Source organism: Canis aureus, chromosome 5, assembly GCF_053574225.1.
Source record: "Canis aureus isolate CA01 chromosome 5, VMU_Caureus_v.1.0, whole genome shotgun sequence".
Classification (NCBI taxonomy): Eukaryota; Metazoa; Chordata; class Mammalia; order Carnivora; family Canidae; genus Canis; species Canis aureus.
Window position 1 is genome coordinate 57,246,443 of NC_135615.1, and position 12,240 is coordinate 57,258,682.

The following is a 12,240-nucleotide window of genomic DNA, read 5'->3' on the forward strand; positions in this document are numbered from 1 at the left end:
TCCTGCCTCATTTGGACCAAGGAGGATTCTGACCTCAGAGTAGCCTGTTACTCAAGGAGTTCACTACAGCAAAACTTTGACCATGTTTATGGTGACTTTCTTGGCTTTTCGAAATACTTCTTTTTTGAGAGCAGTCAGTAGGATGATGTCTGGGGTTTGAAAGGTTCCCTTATGTGTGAAAGAAGAAAGTGGGGTGTGTTTTGTGCAGATAGGATCTCTTTCCCATAGTTGATAATTTGGGGCCTGCAGTTTTGCTCACTGTTGCTTTTCCTCCTGTTGGTGACAACTGCAGGGCAGGACACGGTTGGGCTAGTGGGTTATGGTACCTCCCGTAATAACAATTCTCATTCGTTATCTTCTTGCAGATGCAGGAGCCATGGAGTTGAGCTGCAGCGAAGTACCTCTTTATGTAAGTGCCTGCGCATTGGACGGCAGGTCTGAGTGCCCTTTTGTACACACCTGTGGGACTGAAGCGAGGACAAATGTTGGGCTCACCATTGTTGTTGAGGCTTTTCACAAAAAAACCCCCATAGAGCGTTACTGTCTTGTTCAGGTGTTCATGCGGACCCTTTTAAAACTGATTGATTCTCAGTTCTAAAATCTGGGTTTTAATAATATTTCCCTGAGTAACTTCGTTTAAACTGTATAACTTCTGGATTGAGCAATACCCATTTCATTCATGTGAATGACTTTTGAACATTGTATATTATGCTCTCCTGAGAATATTCAGGAATATTTTCTCTGTGTGTCTTTTTTTGGGGGGGTAAGGTTTAGTGGCAGCTGTGGCAGCTAAAATAAAATAGGAATTTGAAGAGCAAGGCACTGGGGCATCCATAGATTAGGTGGAGATTGAGGGGACAGCGGTGCCCAGGGACATGCCCGGTCAGGCATGCCTTCTGCGTTGAGGGAGGAAGGATTCCATTCTTGAGAACAATTACTGGGCACAACAGGGAAGTGAATGGATGGTGTCTTCACGTAGAAGATGGCAGATGTCTTCACCCTCCCTCCTTAGTTCAGTCAAAACTTCTTTCCTTGGAATCTGAGTTGGTGGGGGGGGGTGGGCACGGATGGGTATGTGGGCACTTTGGTTTCGGGTGACCTTTGAATCCCCTCATGGAGTTCAGGCCCAGAACTTCATCTAGGCTAAGAGTATGAATTCCATTTAAGTTAATCCTTAATGTAATGGAGGAACTAGAAGAAAATCAGAATCTTCGATTAAAATCTATTTATTCATTTCCCCATACCACATCTCACTCACTACCCAGGTAGCCCACCTTCCCTCCTCCTTCCCCTACCTGTCCTCTTCCCTTATACAAACTCCATTCTATTCTCTGCAGAAAAGTACATGATAGGATGAACGGATGTCAGAATAATGAGAGAGGTGCCTCCTAGGTTGCCCAGCGGTCCATAGTACTCTCTAGGTTGCGATTTGCAGGTCATAAAGTAGACATTTGGGCTCGGCTCATCCGTAATTACAGACGAAGACTGGTCCAAGGCTCAACTGTAAATAGCTCCTGGTTCTCTGGCTTTCTTTTTTCTTTCTTTCTTTTTTTTTTTTGGTATCCTCCTCCTCTTAAGCTCTACTTTCTCTGCCCTGCTCTCCTGCCTCAAAACAAATCCCACAAACCTAATCAAGATATAGAATCTTGGGGATCCCTGGGTGGCTTGGCGGAGCCCTTTGGCCCAGGGCGCGGTCCTGGAGTCCCGGGATTGAATCCTGCGTTGGGCTCCCGGCATGGAGCCTGCTTCTCCCTCCTCCTGTGTCTCTGCCTCTCTCTCTATGTCTATCATTAAAAAAAAAAAAAAAAAAAAAAAAAAAAGATCTAGAATCTTGTAGTTGATGAACATACTAGTGTAGCTATTTTGATTCCTACCTATGAGACTACGATCAGATTAGGGAAGAGTCAGTACACAAAGCCTATGGAGAGGAGGGGCTTAAAGGACAAACAAAAGCAAAAATAATTTTTTTCTAATTATTAGACCGTATATACTAACTGGAATAAGATGAAATATATGGAAGGTGTTAAGAAACCATTACTCATAATCTCACCCCCTATAGATACTGTGTTAAAGTCTTTGTTATTCTAAGGTGCAGACTTTTTGCCCCCCTCGTTTTACCAGCTCTGAAATTGAGATGCTCTTATGTGCCGTGTTGTAGTTACTATCTATGCCTGCGTGTCCTTGGTCACAGTGGTCCTGTGGATGTCACTTAGGACTACCTGTGTGCCTTGCTGGTGATACGTGAATTAGATGCTTTCAGAATGATTCTACTAGACTTGGCATTAAAAAGCTAACTTACTCTGTATACACAGTAACATGGAAGACATTGAAACAGTGGCCTGATACATAAAATCTGTCTAAATTTAGAAGTTCTTGCAATTAGTATAAAATAAAATTCAATCCTGCCATAATTAGTAATTTTTTGGTGGAATATAAAATAGAAATTATAACTGATATAAGTGATTACCTTAGATTAGATGAAATAGATTGTTTATGTTTAACATGACTCTTAAAACATGCATACGTATGTGTCTGTATATATATTAAATCTATATATAAATATAAAAAATATAAAAATATGTAAAAATTATATATATATACAAATCTGATTATAACTGATTTTTTTCCCCTCACTTAAACTTTTATGTCAGTATTACAAACTGATGTCAGCCAATTTGACCACTTGGGCACATGCAGTAAGAGGCCAGAAGGGATATACTTTAATGAAAACAAGACTTAAAACCAATTTCCACCAAATTAGTAACATATAAACAGCACACATAAGAACTATACTAATACTTATTGCTGTATTTTGGGGCAGGCCTCCTCTCTGCTTTTTTGTGTGGAGAAGTTTGATAAATAGTTACTTCTAGCTTCTAGTTTATAAAATTTGGTTTACAAATCTTTAATTTTTAAAATTTGTATTTACGTTTTACATATGTTATAACAATTGGAAATATCAAGAAAAATTAGAACCTCATGTTTAATCCTGTCACCAGTATGAGCACTTTTGATATTTTAGTATGTTTTTTCAGAGTTTTATTGATATTTGTGTTGAATTTTATTGATGTTAAAGCATTCATTATTAAGGCATTTATTTAGATAAGGTGTTTTCTTATTTTACTGCAGTATGTATATATATAATTAAAGATTTTCTATTCTTAAGTAATCTCTGTACACAACATGAGGCTTGAACTCCTGGTCCTGAGATCAAGAGTCACAGGCTCTGCTGACCAAACCAGCCAGGTGCCCCTTGACTGCAATATATTGGATTTCTTTATTTTGTTATTTTTATGTACTAACAATTCTATTTGTTACGATTTTTTATTTTAGAAAAACAGATTGACTCTGGCAAGTGTATAATTAAACTAAAACCCAAATAAAACTAGTAATTTTAAAGGGCCTATAACATACTGAGATACCTTTAAATTATAAAATAATAATTGCATGCTAATGAAAAAATCTCATTAAGATGGTCTTTAAAAATATAAATTATAAAATCTATCTCATGGAGAATTAGATCACATAAATGGAGTGATAATTATGGGAAGAAAATGTGATGGAAATTATTCTCAGCTTTGATCCACCCTCCACCTTGTTCAGGTGATTATTTTGTTGTTGTTGTTCCTTTGATTATAAATCATTTTGATGTAAGAATTCTTTTTTTTTGGGGGGGGGATTCATTTTTAAGGGTCAGAGGTCTTTGCTTCTAGGTCACTAAAGAGAATCCTTACTAAAAATAGTAGAGAGCATTCATTTATCAATTCTTGGAGATTTTTGGGGTTCTTTAGGGAATTCTATATATAGTATCTTACTACCTGGAAATCCTGGAAGTTTCTACTTCTTACTGATTTGGATGCCTTTTATTTCTTTTTCTTGTCTGATTGCTATGTCAAGGACTTCCAGTACTATGTTGAATAAAAGTGGTGAGGGTGGACTTGATCCCAAGACCCTGAGATTGTGACCTGAGCCAAAATTAAGAGCCGTCACCTAACCAACTGAGCCACCCAGGCACCCTTATATTTTCTACTTCAGTTTCCTATTTTATTTTCTACTTCAGTTTTCTGTATTATTTAGTTTACCGTTTTGCCAGCACAATTTTAGTTTCCATTAGTTTATTTTTAGTCCCTATGTGGTTATCAAATCTTGGCCTGTTTCTTATGCCCATAATAGTTTCATAATCTTGTGTATTTTACTGTATGCACAAAGAACTTAAAATATTTTGCATGTCAGGAATTAGTTTCTGACTCTGATTCTGTCTGGTGTGCTGTAGAACTTTATAGTTCTTTTGGCAAACGTTTAAGGAGGCAATCTTAGTGTTGGAGATGCAGGGATATTCCTCAACTCAGCCAGACTCATTCTGATTTTTGAAGTGAACAATGGAGATCCATTGAGTTGTTATTGCAGGAAAAGAAACCCTGCACTGTGATATAAGGTTAGAGAAGAAGCAGGAGTTGGCATCTGGTAGCCAAGAATTCTGAAATACCGATTTGTAGACCATAGGGATGTGAGCCTTGTGAATCCATTTTTCAGCCTCTGAGCAGCTTCCTGCGTCTGTGCTCCAAGGGGCACCAAAGGAGCCACATTGAAGGCCAGGCTGTTTATTCACGATAGAAAAAAAAAAAGCACAGATGCATGTGATCTGGTTTGAGGTCTAGGCTTAATTTTCATTTTTTATTTTTATTTATTTTTAAGGATTTTGTATGTTTATGTATTTTAGAGAAAGAGTACAAAGGGCAGGGAGGGGCAGAGGGAAAAGGAGAGAGAGAACCTGAAGCGGACTCCTGGCTGAGTGTGGATCCCAACATAGGGCTGACGTCAGGACCCTGGGATCATGACCTGAGCTGGAAACAAGAGTGGGGTGCTCACCGAATGAGCCCCCTGGATGCCCCTCGGCTTTGTTTTTAGATTGAGTGACAGACAACATGGTTTTAAGAGGAGGATGAGTGTTAAGCTGGCAAAGAGTTGTGATGATGAAAGTGATGACAAGTGTGAAAGCCTGGAAGAGTGTCAATTATGGTGAATATAACTGATCTCCATGTTTATTCTCTCTCTTAAACCTCCGTAATCACTTGGGAGCTTAAAAGTTCTAAATTGGAAGTCATGAAGTTATTTCTATTTTTTAGTTTGTTGTTTTTGGCCCTTTGTTTCCTAGTTTGTACATAAAAAGATAGGAAATGATGCAAGCAGAGTTTAAAAGGAGGAGAGATTTTGCTTACTTGGTATTTGAATTTTGAAACAGAAAGAGATTTTGCATTCACAAGCCAAGTAATATTTTTGCTGTTGGGTGTTTTTTGGTTACTTTTTAAAATTGGGTTTTCTCAAAGTTTCTGTAGATTGACAAATGTCCTAAAACACATACATGTTCTACTTGTTAAGCTAGGAACTTCTTTCCACATATTTTTATTTTTATGTAAGTTGTAATTAGCACTAATCTTCCCAAAATCAGCTCCGTGCTGTGAGTAAAGCAGAAGAACTCTTCTTTGAGAAATTGTTGATTGCAATGATTTTTTTCCTCAATAAAAATAGCTTCATTTTAAATAAAGTTATTTAACTCTTGCTCATCATAAAAAATAAAGCAAAAATATTAGAAATTACTTTTTGCAAATAAACACACAATATTCCATAAAAGGAATCCTAGAAAATCTGTTAGGATCCTGGGCAGATTCTATTAATTAATTCCTCCCCATTTTATAACCCCTTTTCTCTCTCCACTGGTAACTGCTGTTGAAAATGGATGCGTTTCTCTCAGCAGCATTAGAATTCCTTTGGAACTTACTGGCAAAAAGAATTCTGAGGCCTTTACCCCAGACCTACTGAATCGGATATTCTGGGGGTGGGGCCTGGCAATCTGCATTGGAAAGCAGCTTTCAGGTAGTTCTGTTGCACGCTACAGTTTGAGAACCAGACTTAATGTATATATTTACACATTTTTGTGTGCTTCTACAGCCCTGTGCATAAACTTAGACGCAGCTTTAATAAAATCGTTTTTAAAAATCTGGCTCATATTTGGACTTCTGTATCTTTTCCAACTAAGCAATAGTTGGTAGAAACTCCTCTAAATCATCAGCTGTAGCTCAAACTCATTCTTTTTAATGAGTGGGTGTGGACCAGGGCACTGTCTCTGGATGGATATTCACTTTATTTTGGTTCTTGGCAACCATGAACAATTATTTACTAGATATCTTTGTATGTCGTTATATATTGATATTTTTGTCTCTGTAGTAGAGATTCCCAGGAGTTGAATTGCTGAATGAAGGGTGTATTTCAAATTTTAATGGGTTGCTTTGCAAATGAGATGTAGCACCATTTCATTAAGTAACTTTCAGATATATTAAGTATCTAGTCTTTTTTAGCTTTGATAACTACTAGTTATGAAAAATTGGGTGTTCTCATTTTCATTGTGCAAAGAAAGGCAGTGTGTTAAATTTTGTATATTTTATAAATGCTCAAAAATGTCTTGATCTTTAATTTTCTGCTGTGGTTCTTCATCTCTGACATTTGCTGAATTCCGGTTAATGCGAGGATCTACTCCATGGAGAGGTTTCTAACATCTGCAGAGGGCGTGTCTGTGAACCTTTGCGTGTGGGCTCTTGCTCTCTTCCGCCCTTCAGGCGTGTTCATCGTAGCAAGTCGCTGGGAAGAGCCTCATCCTCTCTCTCTGGAGGCTGCTAATGGTTTAATGGTTTAGCAGTGCAGTGTTCACTTCAGTAGCTCGTTGCCAGCTGGATCTAAGCTGCTTCCCTATTCCCTGAGCATCTCATGTTTGCTACTCTTCAAGCTCACAGCATCCTGCTGTGTTTGTCCCAAGAATATTAGTGGCTGCTGGGCTCATTGTATATATTAATTGAAAGTGTAATCTGATGGTTAGAGATCTGATTAGCTCCTTCGGTAGCCGAGCTGACCCTCCCCCAGGCAAGCACTTATATTTTGGGCTTTGGAGTAGCTTCCTTGAGTCCTTGGCTGAGTGCACCCTTCCTGGTCCCAGCCTTATGGGGGGAGGACCCGAGGACAGGTCCCACCACCTGTTTCCTAGCCTAGGGAGGCCGCTTCCTATGGAGGCGGGGACTTGGTGGCTTTGTTCTCTGCTCACCTGGCAGACGCCTCCTTCCTGACCCGTGCAGACTCCCTCTGGCTTCTGGTTCCTGTTGAAGGAAATCCTGTCCTCCAGATGCTGCTCCTTCCCTGCTGGTGGCTCTGCATCCCGATGGCTGCCTGTGGCCTCTCTCCATGATTATCCCAGTGTTGGGGGGCGGAGAGTAGCTCTGAGACTTTTGCCTGGTCACCCTGACTTTGAGATGAGGAAATTAAAGTTCTCAGGGAGAGTGACTTGCTTGACTCATTAACTGAGCTGATTTGATATTGAGAAGTTTGGATGATGTATTAGAAGTCATAAAATTTTGTTGTTCAGAAATTGGGAGAGACCCCCATAAGCCTGGGTTTTTCTCACCCTCAAAATGTCCTGCCACCACAAGTTGATTGCCCCATTGGCTATTACTCAAGGGTGCCATTGAGTTTTTTACAAGCTTGCAGTCTCTCTTGAGATTTTTTTTTAAAAAGATTTATTATTTATTTATTTATTTATTTATTTGAGTTTTTTTTCTTAAAAGTATTTTATTTATTTATGAGAGACACAGAGAAGAGGCAGAGACCCAGGCAGAGGGAGAAGCAGGCTCTGTGCAGGGAGCCCAACATGGGACTCAATCCCAGGACCCGGGGTCATTCCCTGAGCCAGAGGCAGACGTTCAACTGCTGAGCCCCCCAGGTGTCCCTGTCTTGACCTTTTATGGTGAAGAATGGTGTCACTTCCTGGGCCTTCCATGAAAGCATCTCCCTTTTCTCAATTTTTTTTTGTTTTTGGTCTTGCTAGAGGATCTTGCCTGTAACTAAATCGGGACAAGCCCTGATCCTCCAAACTAATTTACTCCAAAAAAAGTCTGAGCGCAGTAGTTGTTTTTCATTTGCTCCGAAGAGCTCTCCAGCTCAAATTAATAGAACCACTAGGTCTCGGGGAGAGAGGGCGTGCCTGAGGGGACCTCCAGGCACCAGTACAGCCAGGAGCCAGGAGCGGCTTTTGCCTGAAAACAACTTCTCGGTCACATGTTGCCTCTATGGCCATTTATTAGCAAATTAAGTGTCCCGACTTAATGAGAGCCACACGTGCATCCCGGCGACTTGCCATGTACTGTCCGGATCTTCCGTCGTGTTTCGGCTGAGCCAGGTGACGTCGGCGCCCCTTGATGCCCCTTGGTTTCGCCAGCTTGACCTTGTCCTTCGTGGTCCCGCCTTCAGCTTTGTGCCACTTCTCATCTTTTCCGTGAGGGGCACACTGTGCCGGCGTGTCCTGCCCCCGGTGGCGGGCCGCGGCCACCGCTTCACCTGCCTGGCGGGCGGCCGCAAGTGCCGCCCCGGAGCCCGGGCACCGCGGGGGCGCCGAGCAGACGGCAGCCTCTTCCCCGGCGTCAGCAGAGCCGGTGGCGGACACTGTCGCCTGGTCCCGCCCTAGGCGTTACGGGGCGCCCTTGCCTTCCAGCACGGTGCCGGTTCTGGTGCTGTTCTGTCCCCACGGGCATGCAGACTTTAGACAAAGGCCCAAACGTAAAACGTCCAACTGCGGGAAACTTCGGGAAGAATCCAGCCCGCTGCCCAAGTTTGAAGGAATTTCTTTGTGGGAGGACCACATGTCATCAAGTCTGATGGCCTCACTGCCCACGTATCAGTGGCCGCCCCCACATTTTGGGCAACAGCAGCCTTGTAGTTTTAAGCACAGACTGCAAAGTAATCGACATTTTTGTTCTCTCGGATTTTAAAAATACATTTACCATTTTCACAGTTTTAGGCATGGTTCATAGGGGTCAGAGCTGTCTCTCAGAGAATCCTCAGGAGAAGCAAGACGTGATCCAGTTAAAATGTTTCACTAACGCATTGTAGGTAGGAGCTGCTACAGAGGATGCGACAACCGTCCTGCAGCATCAGCCACTCCTGCCTCTCGCCCCTCAGCATGTACATGTGCTTGGTTGGAGGGGCTGTTTTTAACTCCTGACCCTTTTCCCTTTTCATCATTTGATACAGTCTGGTTTTGGCCATATTTTTCAAAACTGATCTCATGAAGGTCACTGATTTTGCTCTTTTTTTTTTTTTAAGATTTTATTTATTTATTTGTTTATTTATTTATTTATTTGAGACACACACAGAGAGAGAGAGAGAGAGACAGGCAGAGGGAGAAGCGGGCTCCATGCAGGGAGCCGGACATGGGATCCGGAACCCCAGGATCACGCCCTGGGCTGAAGGCAGTGCTAAACTGCTGAGCCACCTTGGCTGCCCGATTTTGCTCTTTCTTAATCAGAGTTGTGTAAGTCCCTACTTAGGACAGTGCACTCTTCTAGGCACTAAGGATGTAACAAAGAGGGAAACAGGATTCTTTTTTTCTTTTTTTAAAGATTGTATTTATTTATTCATGAGAGACAGAGAAACAGAGGCAGGGACAGAAGCAGAGGGAGAAGCAGGCTCCATGCAGGGAGCCTGATGCAGGACTCGATCCCGGGTCTCCAGGATCACACCCTGAACTGAAGGCGGGCACTGAATCGCTGAGCCACCCAGGGATCCCCAGGAAACAGGATTCTAACACCTGCTCTCCCAGGGCCTACTTGAGAGTGGAGAGGTGGACAGTAAGTAGGTAAACAAATAAACACATTAGCCCTTCAGTTAGTGGTACATTAGAGCAACACAACGTGGTGATGTTATAGAGAGTGGTGTGTGTCATGAGATAGGGGGAGAGCAAGGATCCCCCATAGCGTTATAGAAGGGTCAGAAAGCACAAAGGGTCCTAAAGTAATAAGGAACTTTGCATACTTAGGGGACAGGAGAAGGCTCAGGCGGCTGGTTCATGGAAGAGAGGAGAGCAGTCAGGGACGTAAGCAAAACCAGGTCATGTGAAGCTTTGGAAGGCGAGGTAATGAAATGCCAAGTTGGCGGGGAGTCCAGATCTGGAAGTTGCCCTATGTGATTCTTGATGTTCATGAATTCTGCTGTTTCTTACTGAGTTCTTTCTTGGCTATTGTGTTTTCTTCCCCTCTGCTTATATGAGTGTTCCCAGGGCCCACCCCTTTCTTCTTTCTAGGCCAGCTCATCTCCCCTGTTGTGGGAACCACAGTACCTCCTTAAAGACTCCCATATGAGGGTCCCCTCCCTGACCTCTGTGTCCAGGCCACATCTTCTGTTTCCAGCTGGCCTGCTTGGTATTTCCATTCACTTAGCGCTCACTTCAAATCCAACTGTTAAATTTCAAACAGTCTTTCAGTTCTTCTCCAAATCAACCACCTGTCCAACTTCCACAATGCTATTCCCATATCACCATTCTCCCAGGCATGGTGACTTGACATCTGAGTTTTCCTGATTCCTCCATTCCTTCATCCTTTGTAGGTGACCATTTGTCTAGATAGATGAGCTCATGGTCAGGGTTGTCTGTTTTCTCTCCTCAGCCATTATGCAAATTCATCTTCAAGTTATTGTCTGTAACCTCTTCAGAGTTGCCATTTTCTTAGACTTTGTCAATGTTTTATTCTTGCCCTCAAATATTATGTCTTACAGATTCGTCCCTTGCTTTGTATCCCTATCCCCTATCTGTTTGATCAGACAAGTTCTCTCTCTACCTTGGTGGGTTTTATTTTCCTACAGCAGACCTTTGCCCAAGCTCTGCTGGCTCCATAACCAGAAATATCTCTCGGGTAAGAATGGGATACTTTATTGTATCTAGGCTGTGACTGTGGAAAAGCTACACATTTGGTATCTTTTTGGAAGTTCTCTAAGACTTGTTTGAACTTTATGGGTTAGGTTACCATTTTGTTTCTGTGTTTTTTTTTTTTTTTAAAGATTTTATATATTCATGAGAGAGACACAGAGAGGAGGCAGAGACACAGGCAGAGGGAGAAGCAGACTCCATGCAGGGATCCTGATGTGGGACTCGATCCCGGGACCCTTGGATCACAACCTGAGCCAAAGGCAGACGCTCAACCACTGAGCCACCCAGTGCCCTAGGTTACCATTTTGGAAGATGCTTTTGCTTCCTGGTTATTTTGATAATCAGGATATATTACCCCTTGGTACCATGGATAGAGTTTGTGGTCTGAAAAGCTTGGCTTTCCAAAGGTAAAGATAATTGAAGGAAAATAATAGCTTTCTGCTTTAAAAAAATTTAGAAAAATTTATTTATTTTTGTATATATTTTTTAATTGGCGTTTGATTTGCCAACGTATAACACCCAGTGCTCATCCTGCCAAGTGACCCCTTAAAAAATATAAAATATGAAAATTCCACTACAGAATAATAACTTTCACATTTAAGTAGGAGAAATAATTTGGGGCAAAATGGACACACGGATCCAATGAAATACATTACAAATGTTTGGTTTTTAATCTGTTATGTGCCAGACATGGTACTGTATACTTTTTAAAGAGTTCTCAATATATACAAATCCCTAGGAATTAGGGGCACCTGGGTGGCTTAGTGGTTGAGCATTTACCTTTGGCTTAGGTCATGATCTCGGGGTCCTGGGATCAAGTGCCTCCTCAGACTCCATGTGTGGAGCCTGCTTCTCCCTCTGCCTGTGTCTCTGCCTCTCTCTCTGTGTCGCTCATGAATAAATAAGTAACTAAATCTAAAAAATAAATAAATAAAAACAAAAAAACAAAACCATAGGAATTAGCCTTCCTTTACAGAAAGGAAAGCTGAGGTTCAATGAAGTGGGGCTGTTTTTTCTTTCTCAGCACTCACTTATCTGGGCCAGGAGCTGTGATAGGCTCAGAAGTGAGCAAGGACTGGCCACCTAGCTGAATTATTGTTAGAATTTGGATTTGAACCCCAGATCCTCTTTCAGCCCAGGGCATTCTCTATTATACCACAACTAGGTGTCCTGTGGACACAGATTATTAACTTTCGTTATATTGAAATAACCTAGTGTGGTGTCCAGTGTATTACAGCTTTTTAGTAAATGTTGGCTGACTGAATTTCTAGAAAACCACTGAGGGAAAGTAAGCTTGTTCTCTGACCCATGATAGCAACATTCTAGACTGTGGCTGTTGTGGTCATTGGGGAGATGGGTGACCCAGCTGAAAAAATGATAATTAAAGGTGGCGCTTGGTCACATCTACGATTGTATAAACCCCTTGCACATAAACTCCAGCCCTCCTGTTCTCAGGGCGTCATGAGTGTCATGCTTACTCATTTGGCCAGACCTTGTAT

The 12,240-nt window shown here is 41.9% G+C and overlaps 1 protein-coding gene across 13 annotated transcripts in view; it reads left to right on the top strand.

Moving 5' to 3' along the window:
* ARHGEF28 (Rho guanine nucleotide exchange factor 28) overlaps positions 1–12,240 on the top strand; it is a 288,520-nt gene that overhangs the window by 52,307 nt on the left and 223,973 nt on the right. For 12 of the 13 annotated variants that reach the window (XR_013380085.1, XR_013380084.1, XM_077898173.1 and 9 more), the window contains one exon: positions 366–409. Coding sequence is in view for 10 of the 13 variants with exons in the window: in XM_077898173.1 (XP_077754299.1) it covers positions 377–409 (33 nt within the window). In the remaining 3 variants the exon portion in view is untranslated. Of the gene's footprint in view, positions 1–365; positions 436–12,240 lie in introns of all 13 variants that reach the window. The other variant, XM_077898172.1, reaches the window with a different exon arrangement.